The sequence below is a fragment of the Haliotis rubra genome, unplaced genomic scaffold (genome assembly GCF_003918875.1).
Source record: "Haliotis rubra isolate DU_JTF1 unplaced genomic scaffold, ASM391887v1 Scf113, whole genome shotgun sequence".
In the NCBI taxonomy this organism is placed as follows: Eukaryota; Metazoa; Mollusca; class Gastropoda; order Lepetellida; family Haliotidae; genus Haliotis; species Haliotis rubra.
The window spans coordinates 142,501-167,006 of record NW_025765037.1 but is presented as its reverse complement, the minus strand read 5'-3'; the positions used below and the strand labels follow the sequence as shown (position 1 = coordinate 167,006).

Below are 24,506 nucleotides of genomic sequence, written 5' to 3'. Positions count from 1 at the left end.
TTTTGTTTGACATACAAAATTGTCTGACAGAAAACGTGACAAAAATAACACTAGCTTCAACTTTCATGCATTTAGTGCCCCAGTTTATACACGACAGACCTAGATATCATTTGGTGATTGCTCTCATCAAGGCTAACGCTGTTGGTGATTCACAACTATCACAGCCGTGCAGGATGCATGTGACCTTTATCTTATTTCCCCTGTGTAGATATGTCATATATAGATCATATACACCAACCGGGAGTTATTGCAAGAGATATGCAACTATGTAAGTACGTGGAATTCAGGTATTTCCCCTCTGTATGTATGACACATACAGATCATATACACCGGCCAGTAGTTAATGCAAGAAACATACAACTACGTTGCCATGTTACCATACAACCTTATTTCCCCTCTGTAGGTATGTTATATATAGACCATATACAGTACAACCAGAAATTATTGAGAATTTAAAGATTGTAAATTTTTTTAAATTTCACTCATTACTCACGTATTAAATGTGAATATTAGCAGAACATAACTCCAGATTCAAAGATAGGTGAACAGTTAGTATTTTGTCAAGTCACCATGGGCAGCAATGTAGGTTTCAATGCGGCGGGGCATACTACTGATCAAAGTTCAAAAGTCGTGGTCCATGCTGTCCCAATATCGGACCACCCCTTCTTTCCTTTCAGCAATATTTGTCAGATTTTTCTTATCGACACTTTCCTTCATAAGTCCCCAAACATTTTCTATTGGATTTAGGTCAGGGCTAAAGCTTGGCCAATCTAATAATGTCATATTTTGGGTCCGAAACCAGGCCTGTTAATGCTTTGAACGATGTTTTGGGTCGTTGTCCTGCTGGAAAATCCAAACATTTCCATAGAACACGTGAGCAGATGGAAGTATATGTCCCTCGAGAATATTTGTGTACCACTCACTGTTCATATTCCCTTCAAATACACAGAGGGGCGTTGCCCCTAACACAGATATGCCACCCCACACGTTAAATTTCGGACTGTACTTTGGGCGCTGATACTAAAGGTTTTTCAGTTTGTTTGGTCCAGAATTTCAGTGTATTAGGAAGCAGCCACACAGAACTTTCATCTGAGAAAATCACATTGTCCCAGTTAAAATTTCTATGCTGTAAGCACCAGTTCAACCTTCGCTCCTTTTTGGTCAGGTTTCATGATCGGTGATGGAGTTCCTCGACTTTTCTGCCAACCCATTGCATGCAGCTCAGTTCTAATTGCCTCCTTACAGACAGCAACAACTACCTCTATCAATCATATCCAGCCTTAAGTTTTCTAAACTCCTTTGTTTGTTTTTAGAAACAACAAGAATACCAAGCCACCTCCTGTCACCGACAGTCAATTTTCTGGGCCTACCTGCACCTCCCTGGTGCTCAATGCCATATCCATTTGCAATATTTTTCAAAACACGATAAACAGTGGACAAAGGGATGCCTGTTCTACTTGAAATCACTTTAGCTGATCTGATGTCCTTGTTATAATACTTTAAAATCAACTTCCTCTTCTCTAAATCATCCATACTGAGGATCACTGAAATCGTCGTCTGCTAGCAAGTAAACAAAGGGGGACAACTCTGTACAAACTAATGAAAAAGAATTAACAGGAGTTGTCTCTCTTGAATGAAACCAAGCACTTGATAGCTGGTCAAGGTTGTTTATACTAGAAATCCAATTAAACATATTCCTAAAATTCTCAATAATTTCTGGTCATACTATACATCAAACAAGAGTTACTGCAGGTAACATACGATTGTGCAACTATGTTACCATACAACCTTATTTCCCCTGTGTAGCTAAGAGATTTAGATGATCATATACACTGAACGAAGGTTATTGCAGGCGATACGCAATTATGTTACCCTACAGTCTTCAAACACAGGGCCAGGTGTGTGTTTATTTTGTATATGCCAACTCCACATGCTTTGTGACCAAAATTTACTTAAGATAAGTCTAACAGTGTACCAGATAGAACAACACAACCTATTTGTGCAGCCCATAATCTTTGTGGCTCCATAAACACATTAAGTGAGTGAGGGAGTAAGAGTTTGTAGCTGAATAAATCCACCTATTGTGTTCACCTTTTTGACAGAGATAGGATACAGAGAGTAATTCTATCTAGGACTCTCCACAGGGTTTACAATTTAATGAATGAGTGAGTTTAGTTGTATCCCGCCTTTCATAATATTCCAGCAATATCACAGTGGGGACACCAGAAATGGGCTTCACACATTGTACCCATTTAATGAATATGCTCTTGTGTTGAACACACATCAGAATTAACATAGACATCTACTGTACCAGCAAACAGGCCTACTTCTGAGTCATCAGTTCTTCTTTTATACAAATCCTATTTACTCATATATATATATTCATCATAATTTACAAGAATTAAATTTCTATCCCACTGTAAACAAAGCAGTAAAAGTACATAAAACATACATTTGACAGTTTATTTTTAAAATTAACTTTCAAAGTACAATATCTTGACTACTGAACCACACAAAGCAAAATCTGCCTATAATGTGACAACCACCGATTTGATGCTTAACATGACCCTTTGATGACTAATTCAACAAACTTAAAACGGAATAAAAGAATTCTTCAAATACAAGTAAACTTGTAAAATATACCCATGTATTTAGGATCCTTATATGTTAATTTAGAATATGCAAAATCATTATATCAGAAAATTGATAAATGTCCCTAAACTCCTAATTATTCTAAATATCAAAGAAAAAAGACATATATAACTTGAAAACAAACCCTGTGAAGACCCTGACTTTAAAATCATCACAATAACGTTAAAAAATGGTCCAATTTATAACTGCATTGTTATCCCAAGGAAACGCAGAGAAAAAGTGATGTATGTCCAGGGAATCTTGGCAATTTAACAAATACGACTTGCACAATTAGGACAGTTGTTAGGGGCGTAGCACTGTGCTGTTTCAGCTTGCGCCATTAATTACACAATTGTGCTGCAAGTTGGCCCGACAGTTCCCCAAGTAGTGCACTTCCAGACAGGTTATTTCTAGAAACTCCCTCCTCTTGGATTGTTCTGCAGAAAATTCTGCTATACATTTAATTTTTGCTGAATTGACCAAAGCTTATCCAAAGAAAGCATGTTATGTTATCTAAACTGACTGAAGGCAGGTGGTAGCTTCATGGTCAGGTTCATCATATTGAAGACGTGCGTTTGATCACCAAATTGGGTACATGTTGCTCATGATATCGATCATTGGATTGTCTGGTACAGACTCGATTATTCGCAGACTGACGTATTATCGCTAAAATGTTGCTGAGTGTGGTGATAACAAATTTACATATCCTACACACAACATTGAAGAAATATGTGGAAGTCATCAATTACATGTGAGGTTGTGTGTGAGTGAGTGATCATGAGTCTTTATTGAGCATCACTTTGAAAAGTACTCTAGTTATATTTCTTGTTATATTATGGCACATGAGTCTATGTGGAAGTCGAGGTACAACGTGATGTACGATGAATTGATGCAGTTATGACCCAATTACCATTTTTGTAAAACACAAATTCACAATTATGGCACTGAAAACCTAGAAATATTATTGTTGTGTTCTACAGTAAAAACAAAACAAACTCAGACAGCAGACCCCATTCGGCATCCAAACTTGGCAGGGTTTATCTAAAAACCTCCTTTGTTTCAGGTGAAACCGAAATTAGATTACTGGTTTATCTGAAACTCGGATCACAAAACCGAAATATGAATGTGACAGACATCAACATTGAACATGTGAAAACACCTCAGTCATCAGGAAGGATGGATTGAAACCCAGGATCTCTGGTTCTGGCAAGCGTAAAGTATGTACCTATACACAAACAGCAGCGGTACCTAAGGTCAGCTGGGCCCCCTGCCTCCCATCAATATATGAACTCGGTTGTACTGTGTTGCTCATAATGCATCCTCTTCGTAAAGAATCACTTGTTCATGGAATAATTACAAACACCTCAATTTGCAATTCTAAATTGATTCGAGGAGTTTGTTAATCATTATGAATCAAGAATTCATTTGTATGACTCTCAATTAGTTTGTGCCATAAAAATATATATTAGCATTTCATACACAGATTTCCCACTCTACCAACTGTCACTATCAAAACTGTTCAGATGAATAGCAATTCACATCAAAGCATAAAATCATGTCACAAATGGAAAATTTGCCCCCAAGACAATATCCAAGCTCTTAAATTGTTTCAATGAATTACATTTCGTGAGGATGGTTAATGACTGAGATAATCATGACCTGTTCAAACGCATCAGGAATGTAAGGGAGATAACTCCGCAGCGAGCTTGGACCAGAAGTGATCAAGTGGATGGCACTTGATGTGAAGGGTTTCATCATGTCTGTGTTAATGGCATGGTGACTTTCACTGGACTAAGGTGACCCCAGCAGCTAAATACTAGGACAGCATCAGGCCTCACTTCCATGGTTGACAATCAAAATCGAACGTTGAAAAAGAAGTTATCTTCTCTCTATTAGCAGTTTTCAGTTGACAGGGGCTTTTCATCCACTGATATTTCCCTGCTTCTTCTAGAGTGGACATCCAACTATAAATACATTCAAATAATCTCTATTCATTTCTGGCTTTGTGGCTTTTAGCAGTGATTGGTCGATTGGCAAAGTGTCGCCTCAGAGAGGTAGGGGAAGAAAATGAGCTTCCGAGCAAGTGCTTGCAAGAATATTAATGTTTTGGTGCATGTCATGAATTACGATTTGTTATGAAATGCAGTTATAGGTTAAGAATACAGCTCTTAAACATTTCCAAGGGTATTTTTAATGTTCTTTCAGATGTTGAAATATGATTTTAACATGTAAAATTTTAGGATTCACATGGAATTGTGTATGAAAACACAGCAGCTGAACAAACCATGGACAATGACACTGACACGATGTCTCGATGACAGAAACTAATTTACCACAAGGTGTAGTTCTAGTACCACACCAAACCATGGGTACTGGTGCCATTCTTGGAATGCAGAAACAGCAGGCCGATGGCGCCTCATTGGCATCAGGAAATGTTCTTCATGGACACAACAGGCCAAAGACACTGCAGATCAAAGAATACTAGCACACAAACCCATAAAACTATGGTCAACGGCTAGATTATATCCTATGGTGTTGCCATGGGAAACCAAGGAAGACACAGCAGAATATATGGTAACACAGCAATACCAAGCCACTATGTTCATTACCATCATACCAGACTAGTATTCTTGGAATTTTGCAGATGTCGAAGAAGTTCTGGATTGTCCGGTATTGATGTGTAGCTACCTTTCTGTTTTTCAAAGTCGCTATGGTATTCTCTCTGCAACAAGCGATCATTGCCAACATTGGGACACCAGACAAACTTTTACCTTTCTTGCCTTTAAAAGATTCCAGTGTTGACACCTTTAACTCTATATTCTGAATATTCTTATTATTTTCCTACTGTAAACTTCAAACAAAAAGCACTGTACTGATGAAAAAGGCTGCCTATGAAAAAGGCCATCACCTTGTCAATTTTGGAATATAGGAAATGACTATCCTCCATACTGCTGAAAAAAAAGTTACAAATTTGACTCACGTCTTTAACTAGAATGTTAGGCAATTTCCTATATCAATTATCGTAAATACTTTTATCTTTACAAATTGAAATCTCACTTAATTTTGTAAATTTTAAAAACTTCTGCAAATGACAGTATTAATGCAATAACATTGGAGAGGACACTACAAGAAGACCCCCCACCCTAAATTTCCAGAGATGTACCAGAGTACAAATTACAGGATACCCAAAAATAAGAAAATAGTTCCTTGAATAAGAAAAGTCAATTAGGCAGCCTTAGTGTGGCTAGCATTTCCAAAGTCATCAATAAGACAGGATTACTCGCAAACTGGATATACATTTGTTGACTGTCCCGTCCACTAAGACTTGCCATGGGGAGATTAAGCCCAATGAGTGACAAGGAAATATCGTAAGTGCTTCTCCAGCAGCTCAAGGTCGGCTCCCTTGCTACAACATAATCTGATTTCTAGGAAATCCAGACAGTTAATTCAACCAATACACAGATCCAATGGCTTTCTGAAAGGTGGGGTGTCATTTATTCCATACACCATACTGAACACCTCCTTCTCAATAATAACTAAGAATACACAATAGACACTGAGACAGACGATGGATACATTTTGAACAAGTTGAAAGGTCTTCAAGAGGTCCAAGACTTCGACTTGGTGGCAAATAGTTTTTCAAAGACCACTCTACTCTTTGTACACTCAGAATTTATAACCAAATTCAATCTTGCCACAAATCATTGTCCTCATTACATAGATTTATACACTTTTCAAATTTTACACAAATTAATAATCACGGATATCTATCTAATTAAATGGATACCATTCTTCAAGCCTCGTCCCACTGTACACTTAATAATTCATCCCTGGCAGACCTTCCCAATAGATAACTATCTCTATCGATATATATTTCAAAATGATCTGGCTAATGCACTGTTTCTGAAAATAATGTCCATTCTTAGTACATTTTCAATAATCATGGCATATAAGAATGAAGGGATTGTCTTCTCACCTCTCCATAAATTCCTGCAATGGCAAATTCTATTAATAACAGTCTACAACACAGTAAACAGATCCTCTCAACTGTCTGTATGATAACCATATACAAGGCCATAACTGTCCAATATACATCAGCAATCAAACAAAACATTCTGACATTGGCCTTGAAGGCAAAATGTCAAGGTCATCTTAATACAAGAATAATCTGCATCGGAAAGATATTGGATAGCATGGCAAAAAGATGTGTAGATTCTTGTTCTGTGTGAATGGTGGGTAAGACTTTTGGGATAGGCCACCTCTACCCTTTCTGCTAACACCCAAAGTTCTTAACAATATAGTCATGTAACTGTTATCAATATTGTGCATCTTACACACAATGCAATCTGTTTGGGCAGAAAAATGAGACTTGATTTTTCTTTTTCATTGATGAGGCCAGACCAGTTTTATTTCTTGTTTCAAGAATTTTTGTCCTCAGTAACCTAAAGGCAGGAGGGAAAACAATAAATAAAAAAATCACTAGTCAAAGAAATGTTCCTTTTAAATACTAAAAGTATTTTATTTTTGGCTATTTATGAAGTTTATATGGGGCAAAAAACAATAAACAAAAATTGCTTTTGTAAACTTACATTTTTTACCAATAAAAAGCGAGGAAAATTTATTTTTTATTTTTTTCTTATTCTTGAAAAAATACGACCAGCGGATCCGTAAAACAAGAAATAAAATTGGTCTGGCCTGAATAGAATTTGTTAGAAATATTTACCATTTCACTGCATCACAAGACAAGTACAAGACAGTGCTTACATGTGAGAACAGAGCAGAATACTTTTGAACCAATGAAATGGACTGCTTCCACATTGTATAGGGTTATCAAAAACTGGGAATGTGGTGGCAAATGTGGAAAAAGCATGGTGCAGCCACTGAAAAAGTACACATGATTATTTCATATTAGTTATGAATAAAATGATTGCTATAAAATAATTTGTACTTCTACATAAAAAATGTAAAATAATCATAATCTTATAATAAAATCATGACAATGGAGATAGTGAATTGACAGGAAACATGCTGAACATTTGAGCAATACTTACATTACTTTGGATTTTAGTATTTTCAGCAATACGTCTACTCTCAGGGGTGTCTGCAACTGCCGTGTGCTTCGTCTGTGGGTAATGTCTGAAATATCACATATTTATCATGAATATACTTTATAAGTATAACTGGAACCAAAGTGATAAGAATCAGTCACTTCTTTTCTATTCCAACCAATAGTTCCAACGACAACATATATTGTTTACACATTGTATCTATCTGAGGTATTACAACAAGGCCTGAATGATGAAGTTTTCTGAGTATGTAATAAATATCAGTATGACTTAAAGATCACATATACTCTAGGGGGGTACAAATACATAAATCACTACTTAGCATCGTTATAAATGAAACCCCGCCATTAAAACTACTCATTTCGATCTTTAATTAACTTAAATCGACCTTTTTGACAACAGTGCACAATTCTCACCCGCGAACGAAATTTCAACCAATCAGAGCCGCGCGTCTCTGTGACGTCATATGAGGAATAGATATGAGGGCCGATGCAGAATTCATCTACATTTCAGGGGGTAAATTATCTTGTTTACAGGTTTGTATAAACCTGAAATCGTGACAACTGTTGTGAAAAATGAAAGCTATATGTTCTCACAACCTACTGTCATTTAATTTTGTCTCCTGCTTTGTATAGTTTCCGAGTTACAACTTGTTTTCATAGACGATTCTGTCAAAATCGCTTGGTGTTGCTAGGACTTATTTGTTCCAGCGACGCTAGTGATAGCGAAAACAATGATCAGCCTCGCTCATCACGGTTACGGTTAATTTCTTCAACCTAAACAGTGCGACATTAAGAAGGGTGGATGCCCATCAGATGCCGTTGTTTGAAAATATCCCTGGTAGTTCTTGTCTGATTGTAATAAATTATCAAAGCAGAGTGGGCTTTTTCAGGTTTTCTAATGCCTGGATGGTATAATGACTGATCCAAATTGATCTCATTTCTGTGTTTTTTTACCTCGATATTTTAATCATGTCATGTAAAAATGTAATTTTCTGAGTAAAATTGATATTTTAAACAGTGGGCCGACACTGTTTTGAGAATACAAACGGAACTTCATTGTTGCATAAGAAATACATATAAGCATTTGCTGTGTGCTAAAACTGTATGTACCTATTTACCTAAGTAAATTTTCAGATTCTTCTAGCAATGGCAAAGTAAGGTTGTTTAGTTTATGGATTCAAATAAATCAAATGTCAATTTTTAATATCATACGTAATAGACGTCATAATTATTCCTTATCCTGACTCATGCTTGTTGCTGGTCTCTTTCCTCTTGCGAACTTAGTGGAACACTTGTATCTCCTATTGAAGCTCCCTTCAATAAAACAGACGTAAAATCACTACTCACCAGAGTTGTCTCTATTTTCGTTTTGGCAGGAAACTGTAAAAACGTTCTCCCACGCTTCACTCTCCTGATTATGAGCCTGACACTTGAATTTGCAGGGAAATCCAAAGTGTCTAGTGGGGAGGTTGGGAGGGCTTACCTCATGAGTCAGGATAAGTATAAAATATCAATTTTACTCAGAAAATTACATATTTTTCCTTATCCTGACTCATGCTTATTGCTTGTAGAATCCGGCCGGATTGGCGGGCTGTTATTTTGGATGTCATGTAGTGATTTACGTCATCTATACCCCCCTATGGGAACTTCGTATTGGCACTGTACTGTAACTGCTAATCTCTGCTGCTGCTGCGACCTTGTCCTTCCAGCTGCCTTTTGATGGGGGGACCACAATAGTTAACTTTTGGTCCTTTCTTCTGTTAACATTTTATGTGAATTTTTGCGACTCCATTTCTTGATGCAAGCATCAAGTGGAGAAGCGACCCTTTTCTGTACGAGTATCCTTACAAGTACTGGGTCATATCACTTATGCTAGTCCTTAGACGTGCATTGCGACTTAAGCAGAACTCTGATGAGTGTAGGCTTTGTAAGTCATGTGATAAAAGGGCGAGACTTCGTCTCAACGCCTTTGCGGGACTGTCAACTGTTGTGCTACAACCAGTGGGCCGAAATGGTGACTGCCAGAGACGTGCTCGGTGGCAATGTCCCTCAGGTAGTGGTTGGCAAACACCATGTCTGATTTCCAAAAGCAGCCCTCCATTATCGTCTTGAGCGAGCAATTCCCACGTAGAGCGAGTGTTGACGCCAGAGCTCTAACTTCATGTGGGTTGGAGGCTTTTGGAGGATCTAGTCCTGCTGCTTTGTAGGCCCGTAGTATGACAGTTCTGATCCAGGTTTGAATGTAGTGCGGGAGACCTCCGTCTGTGTCGCTGTTGATATCGGAACAAAAAGTCGCTTGAACTTGCGTCTCCTGATTCTGGATCGTTGTAGATATACTTTTAATGCTCTCACTGGGCACAAGGATAGGTCGTGCATATCTTGTGCTCCAAGGACGGAGGATAATGCTGGGACGATGGAATTGTCTGTCGGTTGACCTGGCAGTTGATTCTTTCTGCGATGAAATCCCATCGTAGTCCCATATGCACTGTGTTTTGATTTTCATCAAAGCGTGTTCTCTCGAAGTCCAGAGCATGTATTTCCGACATCCTGGCTGCTGTTGCTAGGGCTAGCAGGAACAGCGTCTTGTGTGTCAAGAATTCGAAGGATGTCCTGTCTAATGGTTCGTAGACGTCACTGGTGAGACGTCGTTGAACAATGTTGAGGTCCCACGCCGGGGCTTTGAATCTCCTGTTGGTCCTCCAATTGATAAGAGCGTAGCAAGGCCAGTAACACTGGTACTTTCGTTAGCTTGGCACCTGTCCACATAGTAATGACTGAGCTCAATGCCGCTAGGTATGTTGAGAGTGTAGACCCTTTTAACCGTTTTGTTTGCCGTAGGTGACAAATGTAGTCTGCAACCTGAGGGTGCGTTGCTTTTCTAGCTGAAAAAACGTTCCTTGCAGCGTTATGTCTCAAAACTTCGCCACTTGTCGTCGCAAGTTATGCGGTAGACTTCCGCATGTGGAGCTAGTGTCACTGCTTTCGCTGCTCTGGCGGTACGCACTCTCTTGTTCAAGCACGCCTTGATACAGTCCACATGTGTAGTCGGAACGCCCCTGGGTTGCCGTGTGCCTGCTTTGTGTGAAGATGTACTAGTAGATTCATCCACTCTGGTAGTTGCAGTTGCAGTGGTCCTAGTTCTTGTATGAGACTGGGGAACCACACTCTCGCTGGACTGTAGGGCGCGACCAAAATCAGTTGTAGGGTCGTGGTCTGGCTGATTTTCTGCAACACCCTCGGTATGAGAGCTGGCGGTGGAAACGCGTACGCGTTTAGTCCCTCCCAGGATATGCTGAGAGCGTACGTTGCCCATGCTCGAGGATCTGGTATTGGTGAGACGAATGTTGTCAGCTGATTGTTGAAGCTTGTGGCGAAGAGGTCTATTAGCGGGGCTCCCATCTCCTTGATGATTTGTTTGAAGATCTCTGGATGTAGCATCCATTCCGTTGGAGACGGTTGAGTTGGACGGGAGAGGGCATCTGCTATCACATTCATGGCTCCTGGAATGTGGCATGCTTGTATGTGGATGTTCAGATCGTCGGTTAGGTCGAACATTTGAAAGCAGAGGTCCAGCAGGTTCAATGATCGTGTTGATCCTTGCTTGTTTATGTAAAAAGCCACTGTGGAGTTGTCTGTGTGCACCATTAGATGAGCATTCTGTAGAATGTTGGCCCAGTGGAGTATGGCGTTGACGACTGCTTTCATTTCCAGCATGTTGATGTGCAGATTTTCCTCCTCGTTGTTCCATCTCCCGGCGGCCACTTCGTTGTCGAGGTGTGCTCCCCAACCTTGGAGTGACGCGTCCACGTACAGATGAGTCTTGCACTCCGGCTCTGCTAAGTAGGTGCCTTCGCAGACATTCGATCTCTGGGTCCACCATAGTATATGTGGTCTTAGGTAGGCAGGGAGACCGAAGGGTCCAGGTCGCTGAGAGATGAGCATTGACGAAGACCTGTAATGGGAGTAGTTGTAACCGACCTCTGGCTGTCATGTCTTGTGCTGACGTGAGGAGACCCAACAGACTCTGCCATTGTCGTAGTGGCCACGGAGTGAGTAGAGCTTGTGATATTGTCTGTTGAATCTTGAGCCATCGGTCTTCTGGTACGTGCGACGATGCGGTTTTAAGCGCCGTGAGAAATCTGATGCCTAGGAACTGCAGGTCCTGTGTAGGTTCTAGGTCCGATTTGAGTAGATTCACTAGCCACCCCAGTTGTGTAAGCAGTCTGATGGTGAAGTCCAGCTGTAGTCTGAGATGCTTGGGATCTTGATGTACTTGAATCCCGTCGTCGAGGTAGAATGCACTGCGTAGACCTCGACGATGTAGATATGTGACTATGGGCTTCGTCACCCTTGTAAACAACCAGGGGGCCGATGACATTCCAAATGGCAGGACTTTCCATTGGTAGTGAAGACCGTCCAGTGTAAACCTGAGGTACTTCCTCGAGGCCGGATGTACAGGAATATGCAGGTAGGCGTCCTGTAGATCTATGCTGGCCATGTAGTCCATCGGACGGATGAGGTGGAGTAATTGAGGTAGATGTATCATGCGGAACTTGGCAGGACTGAGTAGATAATCTCTGTTGAACGCCCTCATATTGAAGATAAGTCGGAACTTTTCTTTGGAGTTTTTCTTGGGCACTAGGAAAACTGGGGAGTAGAAACCTGGTGTGATGTTGGCTGGATCCACGAAGTTCTATGGCTTGCTTCTCTAGTAGAGATGAAAACCGCCTCGTGAACCTCTCTGTCAGATGGGTCTTGAAGTCGAACTCGTGAGGGTCGACTGTAAGCGGTGGAGCTGCTTTTAGTTGTATACGATATCCGTTTCTTAGGACTCTGGATACAAACGGATCTTGCAGTAGTCCCCAGTTTTCCCAGTACCGTTGCAGACGTCCACCCACTTGTGAAGGTTGTATGGGAACGGCTTGGGGTGGAAGACTCCAGTCGTTCCGAACCCCTCTTTCATCGTCGATGATCCTTGGCGCCTCTGGGTGCCCTGCCTCGTCCGGGTCGTCCTCTATAGGTGCCTGTAGGGGCACTAAAAGAATCTTTTCCGCCTTTGGAGGTACTCATTTTCTTGTCCCTTGCCTTCTGCATCCCGGCGAACTTTGACTTGCCCGAGTAGCGCTGGGATGTCTGCCTGATGACGCTGGCCAGTGTATCAATGGACTTGATCATGAGGACCTCTCTGGAGTCTTTGGTGACTTCCGTGCGGCAACGCGTCGTCAATCTCTCCAGCAAAGATGGATGGAGTTGACCATGGGGCTGTAGAGTGACTTGGTGAAGCGTTCACTCCAGCTGCAGGAGGCGAGGGAGACCTTGTCGCCTTGCTAGTGTAAGTGCTGCGGAGATGGATGAAAGATGGTCCGTCATAAATTGCTGGTCCTTCTTCTGCATAAGGAGTGCAGAGTATATCATCCTGTCTTCTTCCGCAGTAGAGTCCCTGAACTTAGCGATGAGCGTTTCATTGACTGTCCTTGATCTGTTGAGGCCGAAGAACATTCACCTGGTCATCGTTTCGACTTGCGCCAACTTCTTGTCTTCGATCTTATAAGACTTGGTCTTGGCATCGCTGATGACTTTGAAGTTCTCGCCAATGTCCTGTGCCTTCATGAACGGATCCATGTTGTGGGATGAGAACTTTTGGCATTGAACTGTGGCAGATGCGGCTTTGGCTTTTCGTGGCTTTCTTGAAGGCTGCGTCCAAGTTCTCTGGGACCGCCATGGATGGGATCAATCAGTGGGAGAGTGATCGTGTCGACGCCATCATCTTGCATGAGATAAGTGTGAGCTGCATTCACTTCCTTAGATGGTGATGCCAAGTCCAGACCGTTGGCCATCCAGTAGCGTATTTCTGAGTCCGAAAAAATGATCCCGCCGTCGAACTCTGTGACAGGTGGATTGAGCAAGGGATCTTGTTCCTCCTCCGGCGGTGATCTGGGCGGTGACCTTCGCGACTGCGCGGGACCTGCGTGGAGACTCCGCGCAGAGACCTGCGTGGAGACTTGTGGGGAGACCTTTGTGGAGACCTTCGCCGGAGACCTGCGTGGGGATCGGCGGGGAGGAGCCCGGTGAACAGCGTCTATAGGGTGACCTGCGCGGAGATTAGCGACTCTTGGTTCGCCAATGCCTCAGCGAATCCCTCGACGATCTGCGTGATGTGGAAGAAGTTTTGGAAACTGTATCCGAAGTCCTTCGCGAATGCTGATCATCTGAGTCCGCATCTGGGGAGAGACGATTGGTCCTTCGCGAGTGCTTTCACGAATGCTGATCGTCCGATTCCGTATCTGGGGATGGGCGAGCCGTCCTTTGCGAGTGCCTGCGAGTGCCGAGTCCGCAGTAGGGGATGGTGGAGCCGTCCTTCGCGCAGTCTGGTCCTGAGGCGCAGATCCGTTCCCAGACGTCATGTTGGTGGAGGGCCTCTCTGAAGCGACGACTACGTTGGAACCTTCGCGAAGGCTCGGGTCCTCTCTGCGGGCTGGTTGTTGATCGTGCGATGCCCTCTCTAGCGCGAAGCGCTTCTCCATCATTTCCATGATCTGTTGGGAAAACTGTTGCATGAAGGCCCCTGGGTTGAATGTCTGCGGTGATAGATGAGCTGCCCTTTCTGTGGTGGTAGCGATATTGTCCATGACCCTGCTCATCTGCCGGCAGGGCAGATACCTCGGGCTGTGGAGAGATCTGCGCTGAAGTCACCGTTGCTGAGACTGGCCTCTTCTTGCGGTGTACCTCTGGGATGATGAGCGGCTGCTCATCGTAGAGTCCCTGTTCCCTCAACGGGACAATCTCGGCCAAGAAAGTCCGTGTAGTCTGCGCTGATTTCCCCTTAGAGGTGGTCGTCGCCCTGGGGGTGCATAGCCGTCTCTGGGTAGATGACTACTTCTTACTCTTAGGCTGCGACGATGGGACGTCCGGAGTAGCAGGACTCTTCGTGGAGGTGGCGGACACCGTCCCACGCCCGTCCCCGAGGAAGTCTCCGGCGTAGCACCAGATGGAAGAGGGTCGTCTGACAACAGTTGACCCGTGAGGGACTCAGCTGGTTTCTCCATGACCTGACAAACCCGTCTCGACCTATCAGCAGCACGTCTAAGGACGCAAAGAAGGTAAAAAAAAATAGAGACAACTCTGGTGAGTAGTGATTTTACGTCTGTTTTATTGAAGGGAGCTTCAATAGGAGATACAAGTGTTCCACTAAGTTCGCAAGAGGAAAGAGACCAGCAACAAGCATGAGTCAGGATAAGGAAAAATTATGACGTCTATTACGTATGATATTAAAAATTGACATTTGATTTATTTGAATCCATAAACTAAACAACCTTACTTTACCATTGCTAGAAGAATCTGAAAATTTACTTAGGTAAATAGGTACATACAGTTTTAGCACACAGCAAATGCTTATATATATTTCTTATGCAACAATGAAGTTCTGTTTGTATTCTCAAAACAGTGTCGGCCCATAAGTTTTCACATGCAATTAAAATTGCATGCAATACAGCAATTAATACTCCCTTGTTGTAACCTGTGTTAGGTGTCTATTTAGGTTTGTTTTCACCGAGTTACAAAATCAAAACTACTTTCTACTGGTAGTAAAATATGTATTTGATTGATGGCCAATAGGATTTTGCATGACATAGCTTATAACAAAACAATTTCTCTCGTGGAAGCAAGGTGGGTGTCAATATAATACAACTTACAGTATTATTGTTACTTTGACCACAACCTCGCTTGCGAGGAAGAAATCGTTATGTTATAAGTTGTGTCATGGAAAATCTTTATGGTCATCAATCATATACATATTTTACTACAACTAGTAAGTAGTTTTGATTCTTTAACTTCCGATATAAGTAAGATATCTTTTCAGGCTTCCACAATGCTCGCTTTGCACTCACAAACATAACCCATTTAGCACGAACTGCGGGGTCTTGTGCAAATCTGTGCGACAATGTAATGATTCGGCATGTCTTCGTTGATGTCGAAAAATCATCAAAACGACGAGCTTGCTACACACTTTCTATACAACTAACTGAAAATCCTTCCTCATATGACGTCACTTTTACAACTTTTAATTGCTCGGTATTAATTAACCACAAGTTTTTTACAAATGAATTTGATGTTCAGCATAAGATTAACCACAAATCTTTCATATGTAATAGTTAAAAGAGTACAAAAAAACAAAGTTTATTTGTTCTTTAATGAAACATTAGCATGATTTCATGGGATACATATGTCACACAGATAATGGTTGTTGACGATGATCGACAACATAGTGAAAAACTCCCAAAACAATTAACACACGGGCATATTCCAGGATGTACTTAGGAAAATAGGAAAAGTTCAGATTCCAGTTAAAATATATTGGTCAGAAGGAACTTGAAAATTGAATTTTTTATCATCATACGACTATGTGTGTAGTAAAGATAATTTGTCAAAGTCAGTATGACGACGTGCATGCGTGTGTATGTGTATGTGCGGCTGCTTGTACTTGCCCATACTGAAGCTGGTTTTATAGTGCTAGCCCACTGAGATACCATGCCGCAGTGAAGCATGAATACCCCACTCAGACACATTATACTGACTCCGAGCCGACCAGTCCTTGTACCCATTAATGCCGAGCACCAGGCAGGGACCAACAAATACCATATTTTAACGTCTTTTGGTATGAAGCGGCTGGGGATCGAACCCGCGACCTTCCGCTCTCACCACTACACCACGGAGGCGGTCGGCAAGGACATGGAACTGGAGTTTACTTGGCAGGCCCTACCAGGAAAGTTCACTTAGGGAAAATGTTAAAATTGGTCTTAAGTAACCCACGTTTGTCGAAAGAGGTTATTAATGGGGTTGGGTGGTCAGCTTTGCTGACATGGTTGACATATGTTATCATATCCCAATTGTGTAGGTTGATCCTCATAATGTTAATCACTAGATTGTCTGGTCCCGACTCAATTATTTACACACTGCCATCATATAGCTGGAACACTGCTGATAGACTATGAGTGCAACGTTAACCAACAAACCAACAAAACAAAACAAAAATTAACCAATGTATTAACTGACAATTTTGCACATGCAAAACACTACAATTGCTTTAGGAAGCCTTCTCTGCTTTTCCAATTTTAGTTTACAAATTGCGCTGGCAAAGATACAGTTCCATCACTTTAAGAACACTTTCTTTCACAGGCTAACACTCAGTCAGTGAAAACATACAAAATTTTATTTCGATGGACACAAACAACTACATTTAACTTGAAAAAGAACTGCAGTGAGATTAAAAAATCGCTAAAGTGAGTTAGTGTTCTTGCAGATGTACCTGAACCTGTGTGGAAAATCTAGATATGCTTTATTTAGGCATAACATAAAGAGCTGGCAGAAAGGAGCATACAGTGGTTCCAGGGCTGTGAGGCTATGTCCTAAACTAAACCTGCATTTATAAACACCTCTGTGCAGCTGCACATTCCGAACAACAGGTGAAATTCTGAATGTTTTACAGGCAGGTGTTTCATTGTCTCATTTTATAGAAGTTATTGGTCATTGTTAGGAAGTTCAAGGTCATTGTTATCTGTAACATAAAGGTATGGGTCTGCACAATAAATAGAAGAGTAATTAAGGGTTAAAAAGAAATTTTCATCATGGGCCTCCGACCCCATGTTTATGAAGTTTATGGGCCATTTTTTTGGCAAGCATGGGCAATAAATTTTACTCTATGGACCATTGACATTTGCAGTAGGCCATAAATTCAAACAAGAATTGAAACAGAAATTGGCATTTAAGCCTTGTCAAGGTCAGGCCAGACTATGTCAGTAGTACTATGTTTATGATCAGTTTTGTCTTCATGGCAAATCATGCTAGTCGTTTTGAATGACCTCAGCTCAGTTGTCATGGTATAGATAACAAAATATTTCATCTTTATGAAAGAGTTTTAGATCTGACTCGTTCATGTAATATTAATAAAATACAATGCAGGGGTGGAAATAACCCATTAATAAAATACACTGTATACTGACTGGGAGGGAAACAAATTTCTGAGTGATTTTACAGTGAGTGAGTGAGTTATTTCCACCCCTGAGTATACTGACTGGGAGGGAAATTTTTATGACAGCTTTACACCGCTTTTAGCAATATTCCAGCAATATAACAACTGGTGACACCAGAAATGGGCATCACACATTATGTGGGGAATCGAACCCGGGTCTTCAGCGTGACGAGTGGACGCTTTTACCATTAGGCTACCCCACCAACCCTTTGAGTGGGAGAAGAAAAAATGCCTCATACCACACTCTGAGTTGTTTTAGTGAAGTTCCAAGCCATCAGGGAATGATAGAATCCTTTTGACATTCCTGACCACCATATTTCAGTTGTCCCTAGACTTGAACAAGTCCCTAATACAATAATTATTGGTTCAAATAATAATTTCTAGATTCTGTCAACACACAGAACAAGTTGTAAAAGACTTGCATGCCGAGATGTTCTGCCTGGACGTGCCTCTTTACAAGGACAGAATTGCTATACATCCATGGACTTAGCATTCTGCCTGAAACTGTGGAAATCTAGACTTGCTACATATTCTATACTTGCTTGGGCTTTCTTACATATAAGTGTTTCAGGGTATGTATGAGAGACTACTTTCAGTACAGCTTTGGAGCAATTAAATTATGGAAATTATGTGAGAGTAATTTAGTTTTTTTTGCTGTGTTTAGCAATATGCTATGAATATCATGGCTGGAAACACCAGAAATGGGCTTCACACATTGTAACCACGTGAGGTATCGAACCCAGGACTTCGGTGAGACAAGGAAATGTTCTAACCACTGGGTTCCTTCACTGCACTAGGACATTATGAGACAAAGGACAATGGACAAATGACAGCAGCAGGATTTTGTACTCACGCATTGCAATATGGAAGTTTATCGTATCCTTTGTAGTTCTTCATGTTTAATGTCATACTGCAAACTTGACATTTAAAACATGCTTTGTGCCACACCTGCAACAAAAGAAAAATGATTTGAGGATACAAATGATGAACGTATCTTAAACTGATAATCTAACAGAATCATTTACAAAGGCACTATTTCACAACACACTCCACTGAAAATAAATAATGCATTTCTCTCAATAATACTCAACTGTCAACTCTCAGGGAAGTAACCAAATAATTTATTTAAAACAATTATGCATTTAGATTGTAATATTACTTTGAACAGTTTGAATGAATTAATGCAACGTTGCATTAAATCGACTCTTGTGCCCTCTATTGGCTGAACATTATTTTAAGCGAACCCCATAGAGTTATGTCCCTTGGAGCACTCTTTACGAATATCCTATAACGCCTTTGGAGGCAGAACTCAGTTCTTGACAAAACATACACACAACTTGTGACTGAAACCAGTTCGGCAAACACCGACAATACTGCGTGCGACAGTTTTCGATGTACGGAGCAATTGTTTACATTCCATATATGGCAAGTAATTCTCTGTTTGGAAGCTGTTCATCTCGATATTTCAATTATTGATTTCGGGTAAGTCATAAGGGATAATAAGCCTTTAATTGGATCAATAGGAAGCTAAAGTGAGTGCATATGCCCCAATATATATAATATAGGTAAAAATATTGTTAAAAAAATGTGACATTGTGCCTTTAAGAAGTCAGTATGACTTTACACCATTTTTAGCACCAGCAATATATATATACAGTGGAAACACCAGAACTGGCCTTCTTGTATTGTACCATGGATATGATGGCATCTATCAACAAGGTTAACATACTGGCTGTCAATCACCTCTAATGTCAAGCATTGACAGCTGAAAATCACCTGTAAACCTCAGCTAATATTAAATGATTTTCGACAAGTTATATGTGTCAGTTGGGTATAAAGCAGCTTTGAACAGTATCGCTTTGACTCCTGTTTGACATGAGAAGAAACCCTAAAGTGATGCAACCTTAGACATTTACCTCTTGGCTAAAACCATGAAACTGTTGTGTTGGCCTAGGCATTTACCTCCCCCAAGCGTGTGGATGGGGCTGGTAAACCTAGAAATAATAATTGGTGGGAACCATGACTGTAACCAATGATCATAGGTTTTCAGCACGCCTTAGGGAGTCCAACTATTGATCTGGTAGTTGTTGCCAAGGATTGCCCATTTGTGCCTAACTAGTCTTTGGAGTATGGAGAAGTTACTCTTCTTGCTACTGTCTGGCGGTGAAACACCATGGCTAGGTCAACCAGGGCTCCAGATAAGGGCCGTATAGGCGTATGTACGGATATAAAACAAGCATGATATGGTAGGAAATAATTTAGAGAACGTAGCAGATACGCACCACAGCAATGGTGTACGGTCTTAGAATCATTTACAGACGTATTTATCTAAAAAAGGTATTGCAAAATTGTTTATTGACCTGTTTACACAAGAGTAGCAATGTTGTCGCTCTTATATGAAACGAAACACAAGATTACTGATACTCCATTAAATTCCATTCAGTAGTCTAAATGTACTCTTATTGTTTTCCAGTACTCCTATATTGAAAAAATTAGCAGTACGTACTCCTGATGTTGAAACGTTATCTGGAGCCCTGGTCAACCATGTGAAGACCAAGGTTAGACCTATGTCCTTATACCCAGGGCAAGTGTGAAGTGAGTAGCACAAAACATACACCTGACATTAAAGGATGTCCTGTGTACAATACAGAAACTAACTGGGAAAGAATCAATCTATACACATAAAGGTGATTATGTGTGTATGTTTATTGCAATCTGATTGGTAGAGGAATCTTCTATCACCTTTGTTTTGTGTAAGACATTACCTTATGACATGATATTGTTAGAATGTACCGCAGTTGTATGTGGAATGTGCATGCATATATTTTGTAGTTTGTTTATGATTGCCTCTGTTCCTACTTGCAATGTTACTTAATAAATATCGTCTTAAGATCCCCAAATCATGGTAGATAACATCCCACTGTACCAATGCTTAGATAATGTCTAACATTGCCCCAAAATAAACCTGAATGGGTGAGTGAGTGAGTGAGTGAATGAGTGAGTATGTGTTAAGGCTGTTTCAGCAATATTCAAGTTATATTTTTTCCTGTGTACAAGCAACAATGCTTTTAAGGTACGATGTTGGGAATCGAACCCAGGAAAGTACAACCAACAGTGATTAACAAACACCGAAACCTCTAGACTGAGACTCTCCCACCCAACCACCCCTACCTCCACACCTTCTATGTAACGTCAAGGTTGCACTGACTGTCTTCTGGACCCAAGAGAATAAATTAAATAGGAGCCGTACTCAAGCCCAGTATGATTTAGTAGTCTAAATGATGAATTGTTCTGGGCTCCATTGGTATTTGTTTTGTTGATAAATACATATTTTGATACTTTTCAAATAAGATAACTTCTGAGACTAAATGTCAGTCTACCTTAGAGGTGAGGTGCCACTGGTGACCTCTGGAGTGGAGAGGTCAGACCACTGCCAATCATTCATCAGAGATAGGCAATAAAGATGTACCTCAACTACAACTGCAGACAGAGTTGATGGCAGCACCTTGCCATCAACTAAGACATATTTAGAACTCTTCAATCCACCATTCAGGTAAAACCATCAGGAGAATGTCAGTGCCATGGCTTACTATTCCCTCAAGTGGAAGTTGGAGAGAGGTCAAGGAGATTTCAATAACTGCCTGCTGGAAAGACTTTGCTTGCTTTCAAATGCCACAGTCAGCAATATTTAAGCAAGATTAGGCAATCTATCAATAATCAAGTCTGGGTCAGACAACCCGGTGACTGAAAGCATGAACACTGATCCACACAATTTTGATGCAATGACATACACCCAACCAGGTCGCCAAGTCTGACATCCACAAAACCACTGCATATTTGTCCATTAATGCAAAAACTCTAGACCAGGGAAATCCTGCATGATAACTGGTCTGCGTCACGTGAAATGGTCTCAAGAGAGTTCACTAGTGAAGATCAGGGTTAGAATTGGTCTTCAGTAACCCATGCTTGTCGTTAAAAACTCTTAACTGAGTGTTAAATCCTTAACCCGCTGTTAGCTAACCGAACGTTAAAAGAGCGTTGCACAGTTCATGTTTAACACTGCCGTTTACTAACGTCATCATTATCTTTAATGTCGTGGTTAAAGTTCTATCAATCCCATAATGCAATAGTTTGTTTACTTCCGTCAATGTCAAAAATGGAGGCACCAAACGAGAAATCACCGCCTGAAAACCTAAAACCAAGAAAGAAAAGAAGTAGGAATTTTTCGGTGGTGGAAGAAAACATTATTCAAAGCTGGGTGGAAGGCACTTTGAAAATATTAAATGAAAAGCACAGTAATGAGGTTACTAGAAAAAAGAAAAATTAAATTTGGATGGAAAGTACCAAAGAAGTTAATACGAGAGGCGTTGCAGTCGACGAGGTAAAAGAAAAATGGACAAATATGGCCCGTAAGGCAAAAAAAGTATTTACAGACTTTCATATGCAGGCAAGGAAGATGATGTTACACAACCTGGTTAACTATTTAGCGGCGGTCCGTAGGTGTGTTAACTTTAACGCCAAGATAACGACGGGTTAAAGATAACCAGGTTTTGAGAAACGCTTTAACCACTTCGTTAACTTTAACAGCTGGTTAAGTGTATTTAACCAGTGGTTAAAAGATAACCGAGTTTTGAACAACCGGGCCCTGAACAATAAAGTAAAGACACCAATGCAAAAGCCTGGTCAACATTGTATCTAGATCCCTGTATGATTCAGAAAACTCTCCACAAGATTGAAGAACAAGAAGGATGGCCTGAACTTGGAAAGAATCATCTTTCCCACTATGACAGCAATATTCTAGCAAATCCAACAAGGCACAAGCTCATTCAGTGTGTTGTATGATACTTGCTCAAAAGTTATTTGATCAATGTTGCCTCATTCAAGAATTTGACAAGGCTTTCAAAAAGTCTTACAGCAGATGTGCATGCATCAGTGAACAAATTGATGTTTGATTCAATTTCTTGTACCAAGTGTTCTCATGTTTGTGTTTCTAGTGAACAATTGCCTTGCCTTGACCTGTGTTTGTGCCACACAAAAGGCAGGATATGATCACTTTTTGCAAACACCTGGTGTGATCAATATTTGATAGTTATTCGTAGCTACCTGCTTATGAATTAGGCAGAATTATTAAACTGATTCTGCATTAAGACTTCTTACGATCATGGAAAGGGTTTTGTTATTTAAATTTACAAACAGATTCTGATGCTAATGTATAAATTGTAATCTGACACTGAGGTCGCTTTTTTACTTCCTAGCTGTCAAATTATCATGTTCAGGGAAAATCTGGTGCAGAAATAAAATATTTGATTCAGAAAGTGCCCAGTTTTAACAGGCTAACAACATGTTTTCCTAAATGGTGACTATAACCCATCTGCCGAAAAAAGGAAGATGCCCTTTCAAATTTTATGTACAATCTATAATAACCTACTACAGGTAGCAGTAGTATACAAGATGGGTTCCTGCCACAATCCCCCACATTGTGCCCTTTCAGTCGAATTTTAGGGGTGCTGGGAGCCGAATTCAACCGAAAGGGCACAATGAGTGAACCCCATCGTGCATACTACTATAGCTGACACACTACACACAGAAACAGGTATCACACCACTGTAAACATCACCATCATTCATATCAGGATTCATATCAGCTATAAATACACAGTAACAATCGTTCCAGGCATTCTTGGCGACCGCTCTCTGACCTTTACAATCCCTGTTTAAACTGTAACTGACAACAAATGTGTTATAAAGTTCATTTGTTATATGTTTGAAACACATACATTTTACAGAAAATGTGAACTGGATTAGTAAACAAGTAATATCTGAAGGTAATACTCCTCAAGATTTACACACGATAACACTAAATATATATACACGGTCAAGGTTTGTTTTATGATTACAAAACTGGCAACAAGTTTCACAAGTTGTAAGGAAACAGTGTAATGACAGAAGCATATCATTTAACACTAAAACATTGTAAATGTTGCGGATTTACTGATTGGTGAATCTCACTGATGTATCAATACATTCATAGACAGATTTCCAAACTTGTAATTTTGTTGCATTGGAATTTCCGAGCAAGAAGACAAAGTCATCAATATCGGCTGCAATGGCAAAATACTCTTCATGAATATGTCTATGAGTTATGATTATGTCAAATGTTTTGGTGTGATATAGAAACGTTTTAAAAGTTCTACTCAAGAAAGGAGCACTACCACCTGTTTCAGTCTAAGTCAAACTTGTTGGCATGGAAATACAAAGATATTTTATTCAGAAATCCAAAACTACCAAAAGGCACCAGTACACCACCAGACCAATCTATGTGCCAAGTTTGGTGAAGAAATAGTGAACGGTTTCAGAGTTCTGCTCCAGAAAAGAGCACTACCACCAATTTCAGTCGAAGTCAAACTTGTTGCCATGGAAACGCCAAAAATATTTACCGGTAATTCAGAATACCAAAACTACCAAAAGGCACCAAGACACGGGTGTGTCACCTAAACACTAGAAGTGCCGGTTACTTCCTATAAAGAAGTAATTTCAACAGGAAAAGAAGCCATGAGAATCTTCGTTCTGGTTGCCAGAGGAGCAAATAGGATTATGAAAGATAAATCTTTGAAATCAGTGGGCATTAAGATCACTACAGCCAAGTCTTAGACCGGAGTGAATCTAAATCCTAAGATAAGATTGAAAAAAACAAAACAACACTTTTTACATCAGTTTTTAAAACTGTCCATAGTATCAGCTTCAGTAGGAAGCATCGTGGAGTGAATTTAAAAGCTTTTCC

At 40.5% G+C, this 24,506-nt stretch overlaps 1 protein-coding gene across 8 annotated transcripts in view; it reads right to left on the bottom strand.

Moving 5' to 3' along the window:
• LOC124291115 (LIM and SH3 domain protein F42H10.3-like) overlaps positions 1-24,506 on the bottom strand; it is a 137,706-nt gene that overhangs the window by 66,979 nt on the left and 46,221 nt on the right. For all 8 annotated transcript variants that reach the window (XR_006902150.1, XR_006902149.1, XM_046728023.1 and 5 more), the window contains exons 2-3: positions 18,580-18,674; positions 7,683-7,767 (exon numbers count right to left, since the gene is read on the bottom strand). Coding sequence is in view for 6 of the 8 variants with exons in the window: in XM_046728023.1 (XP_046583979.1) it covers positions 7,683-7,767; positions 18,580-18,674 (180 nt within the window). In the remaining 2 variants the exon portion in view is untranslated. The remainder of the gene's footprint in view (positions 1-7,682; positions 7,768-18,579; positions 18,675-24,506) is intronic.